Source organism: Montipora capricornis, chromosome 12, assembly GCF_036669925.1.
Source record: "Montipora capricornis isolate CH-2021 chromosome 12, ASM3666992v2, whole genome shotgun sequence".
Taxonomy (NCBI): Eukaryota; Metazoa; Cnidaria; class Anthozoa; order Scleractinia; family Acroporidae; genus Montipora; species Montipora capricornis.
The window spans coordinates 8,270,918-8,275,917 of record NC_090894.1 but is presented as its reverse complement, the minus strand read 5'-3'; the positions used below and the strand labels follow the sequence as shown (position 1 = coordinate 8,275,917).

The 5,000-nt window shown below is 40.3% G+C and overlaps 2 protein-coding genes across 2 annotated transcripts in view; both read right to left on the bottom strand.

Annotated features, from left to right (window-relative positions):
* LOC138026633 (keratin-associated protein 10-4-like) overlaps positions 1-2,190 on the bottom strand; it is a 3,812-nt gene extending 1,622 nt beyond the window's left edge. Inside the window, exons 1-2 of the mRNA XM_068874055.1 lie at positions 1,631-2,190; positions 855-992 (exon numbers count right to left, since the gene is read on the bottom strand). Of these exons, the coding sequence (XP_068730156.1) occupies positions 855-976 (122 nt within the window). The 5' untranslated portion in view covers positions 977-992; positions 1,631-2,190. The remainder of the gene's footprint in view (positions 1-854; positions 993-1,630) is intronic.
* LOC138026611 (keratin-associated protein 16-1-like) overlaps positions 1-5,000 on the bottom strand; it is a 161,803-nt gene that overhangs the window by 15,906 nt on the left and 140,897 nt on the right. The window lies entirely within an intron of this gene.

Genomic DNA, 5,000 nt, shown 5'->3' with positions numbered 1-5,000 from the left:
GCCTGAGGTCTAGAAAAGACCCAGATTTTCACTGATAATTTGAGAGAACTTCAGCCTTGCCTGGGAAACTGATTCTTGGGTCTCAGAGACTGAAAACAGCGTTTCTCAGTATTGAAGGCGCTGTCACACTGCAATTTCTACAAATGCTCTCACAGAAAATAAAATAACAAGTTAATTTACGGGTGTTACACTGAGCAGCATTGCATTCAAGTTGTCGCGTTAAGATGATCACGTGAGGTTAAAGGAACCGTCCATTTTCATCGGCTGGTTGATGGAAACGTTAAATCGAAACGTGGTTCTGGAAAGAGAAGTTTCTTAGGTATTAGTTTTAACTTAGGATTTAAATCAGCTTTAGCCATTTTAACGTAATTTTAGCATTAGAAGAGTAATATTTATCATTAACTAGATTATCGTTTTAAGTCATATTTGACCATATTTGGTTTAATATCTCAGTTCATGCATGTGTGTTGTGCAATCGCGCGAAGGGGTTGGTGTTAACACACTTTCCTCCCACGCAGACAGAAAGTCTCTCACGTAGAATAATGTCACGTTACATCTGATTAAGAGTTTTCTAAAGACGTATTACTACGCACTACGTCATTACTTTCCTCCTACGTTTTTTTGGAAGCTCAAAATATGGGTCAGTCGGGACGGCCTAATATTTGTAAAATTGGTAATATCATGCATATAGTGATATGGAACTACTTTCGTTGATAGGGTCGAACAATCAGCTATAAGCCCGAAGGTATAGAAATTAGTTAATGAATTGCGAAACACGATAAACACTTAACACAGTTTATCTTGATCACATAAAAATGAAGGATCAACTTATTATCATATCCATGTCTACCCACTTTTGATATCGCAGATCGAAAAAAACAAACGACTTGGCTAGTAGCGCCGTCATCGGGATACCAAACAATTGCCAGTGGCTCGGTTGAAATGTCAATAGCGTAAACATGATACTCAAGTGCATAAACGTGGTGGATGAGCTGCAAGAACAACAATGACATTAAGCTTTAAAAAAAACCAATACGATTATGCATGCCACTAAAATAAATCTTCTACACGAAATAAACGTGGAATAGAGACAGACCAATTCGGCTAACTCAATGTTGTACCCAATTCAAAATCCTTTCGGAATAAAACGTTTTTTCCAAGTATTCCCATATCATTTGAATGAGAATGCAACACAAGAAGAACCTTAACCCCGAGAGATCTGAATTGGGTTCAACATTGAGTTAGCCGAATTGGTCTATTGAAGTTTGAATCCCTTAGGAATTGAGTCACTTAATATAGGTTTTGCACACGATTTTGCCTAAAAAATGAAGGCGTCAATAATGGGACTTCAAAGGCACGAGAAATCCAAGTATTTTTGACGCGACGCGACGTACCCAAAACTTGCATTAAAAAGGGATAATCAGACATACTGCAATGAACAAGGTTAAGTTTTGTTCAAAATCATAATTAGCTACTCGCCGGCCTAATGTGTCACATATTATCTGTTGTCTTCACGGAGCATAAGACAGCACAAAACAAGTATGATGATAAAGGCGTTCGATGTAACGTTGGAGGGTTATTTAAGCTACAAGCTATTTCTATAACTCTGATAAACAACAGCGGAGCTCACCTTGGTAAAGGAATTACTAACGTTCACACTGTTCTGGAATTGTTTACATTGTGGCAACTGCAAATGTGAGCTTCGATCACGAAGACTCTTGACCTTTTATGGTATTTGTCATTCATTGCTCTGTGATAGCTTGTGAACACATAAGTATTTCCGGCGGGCGTTCTCTCTCCCCCGTAAAATGGCAGTCGTATTTCGTTTTTCTGCTAAAACGAACAAATCAGTTGATTTTTCTCCGGATTTTTTCCGAATTTGCGTAACGCGAAAATTGCGGCGAGAGCCCTTCATACTTTTTGAATTGGAACTTTTCGTTTGAACGCAAACTCCCTTCGCAGGCTTAAAAGGGTGAAAGATCACTCGCCGAGCAGAACATAATTGCGAAGGACTCTTGTCGGAAGCTCGTTTCCTTCCCAGACATTCTTTTGGCTAGTAAAGCTGGTGTCTTTGCGATGAAGTTTTGTCTGGCGAATACTAAGCACAGTAACGATTCAAATTATAAATGCTAAGACGCAGGAGTTGTTGGTGACAATGTTAGACTTGAGCGTCACGCAACAAAACAATTGACGTTCTCAGCTTGTCGGTAATAGTTTCATCACACAGAGACAGGCGAAAATAAACGATGGATAAAAACCGACGATTCGGAGTATCCATTACGCCATTTTCTGAGGAACTATAGGTCGTCAGCTCATCTTGAAAAACAAAGCCAAGGAGAAAAATGTTGAGGCGAACGTCACTCAATTCGAATTTTGAGTTCTTAGACAGAATGTTTCAGATGAACCTTAAAATTTGCCTTAAAAAGATTGATTGTGTGAAATCCTACCGCTACTCTTTTCGAAAGCCTTCTGATTACTGTAGTTAACCGGAAACGGAAGTCGTTTATAGGGCAGGCTTAATTAGGGGATGGGCAGTAAAGGGAAGGACACAGGTCACATTTCACTGGTCACTCGTTTCAGGTCAATTTTTTAACCTATAATGAAGCAAACCAAAACTCATTGATTTTAGGCCTAATGAGGTTTAAGTTTAGCATAAGTCAAGGTTTTGTAACGATTGACCTGTTTAAAGTGACCTATACGTTAAACTTGTCGGAATGTTATCCAGATGAATAACGGTAATAAACTATTTTACGTAATGCTGGTGTTGTTAAAAGGTGTTCCCGTTCGTGAGATGAAGAAACCACGATTACGTGGTAAGCAAGAAACGATAAGTTCCATCTGAGGACGAAGCAAACTTGAATTTGGTTAATACTCGCTTTTAATATCGTGTGCGTATTCCCTCGCTCCCGAATTTCTCTGCATCACAGTTTTCCCTTTGTTCTTACGCAGCCTATGCTCTTCAATAGAAAGAACAAGGAGATACAACACAAAGTAGTTGTTAAGATTTTTTCTTATGTATCTCATTTTTGGCTAACCGCCAAACGTCTTCAGGTAAAACGGGAATTGCCATGGAGAGTTGAATGTTTTTTAAGTGCATAACATGTCAGGTACTGTCAGGTAAGAAACAAATCAATGAAACTGAAAAAGGCAAATGTTTATGTGAAAAAACTAGGGAAAAAGAAGGTGTACTGAAAATACCTTTTTTCAGGAATAACCAGGCTGTCAGAATCGATTGACCAGCGCTGCCTCGCTTAAAACTCGGAAAAAAGGGGGAAAAAAACGTCTTCTTAACCCGGGTCTTATGAATTCTGTCTGTTGGACAATAATTTTTTTGGGGGAAGGGAGGGGGTGGAATTGGTTGCATGTCGTTAGCATTGTGGTTAGGTGATGAGAGGACTTGCTGTCAGTGGTGCAACTATGTCGGACTACAATCTTGGACAAAATAGATGGGAAATTTGTACCCCCCCTCCCAAATCAAGGTAAAGGTAAAGGTACACGTTATTTAACGTCGGAAGTTCCTTTACTCTCTAGAGAGTACTCCCCCAGGAAGCCGACGGTGCGCTCATTTTACCCCCTCTTTCCATCAGTGCTCCGTTTTAAGGGTATTTAAAGCTACTTAGGCTACACTAAAAGGAAAGAAGTCGAAACAAGGATGTGAGATCCGGGGATCGAACTCAGGACCTTGTGCACTAAGGCCGCGCACTAACCGACTGTGCAACCCTTGCTCAAGGATGGGAGAATGGCGCGTTTTGGCTTGATTTGGGGGGGATGGGGGTTTGCTGTTCAATTTTATTCTGTCCAAGATTGTAGCCTTGGATTTAGTTCAACGGCTCATCTAAAGGAGGTTTTAAAATCACTTATTCTTATGCCTTTCACTCCCAAGATCTTTCCCGGCTGGTCATGAAATTCGGTATCATATCAGTATCCCCCAGCCAGGAGCCCCCAGCTGATGATAACCTTCATTCTCAATACCTGTTTACCCGACAGTATATTGAAACTGTTAAGAGAATTTACATTCTGATCACTCCTGGGAGTCATAGAGTTAAGGATTGTATCATCACTATAATTCATCACTGTAATGTCTCTCTTTATTAACTTATCAACACTTTTCCACCCTTAAAACGTCGCTAACAAAGAATAGAGAACTCCGCCTTGAATACACCCTTTGACTTCCCGCTACCCTCTGTCGAGTTATCGTCCAAGACCTATTGTAGATAGCGATATCAGTAACACAAATCGAAAGATCATCATACTTCACTATATTTGATTTACTACAACATGTCAGGTCAGTCAAAATATGGTCTCTGATGACCTTAAAGCTTGAGAATTTTTAGTTTAGATAAACATGGGGGTATTGCAACTTTTCGCCTAGCTAGTGATCGATGTACGCATACCAGGTTTGGCTTTAAAGAAAGCTTTAATTCATCAAGCTTCCACTTTGGGATACATCAAACTGATATAGGCTACCATCCTTCATTCCCTTGAGATAAAATCTCCAACGCGCCGGATGTTGTTCAGTCACATGTTGACCAAAAAAATAGAAATACTGCTCTTGTGGTGTATTGGCGAGATTGTTGTAAGGAAGCAATATTACTCCTTGGTGGTTTTGTTTATATTGCCTAATATAATCTTCGACCCTCTGAACCAATTTTGGCGGATCTCTGGGTTTAAAATAAGCTCGGGCAATTACCCTGTAATTCCCGTTTATGTTCTTCATCATGTTATTAACGAAGTCTCCCTTTGCCTGGAGATTTTCACGCTGGTCATCGTGCAAGTTCCGATTTGCGTGGAGTACAAGGGGCCTATTACCTTGGTTTTTAGCAGTTGCTACGAAAATGTCGCATCCACCCAGCTTATCGGTGAAAAACCAAGGAGCCCTTGCTGGGTCCAGAATCATGTAAGTATTCTCGTTCTCGATAAAAGGAAGAAGCACTGCCTGAAAATTTGGCGTGTTGGCAAACTGCTCGCTGCCAGGTGGGGTGTCTTCATTGCTGGTGTCC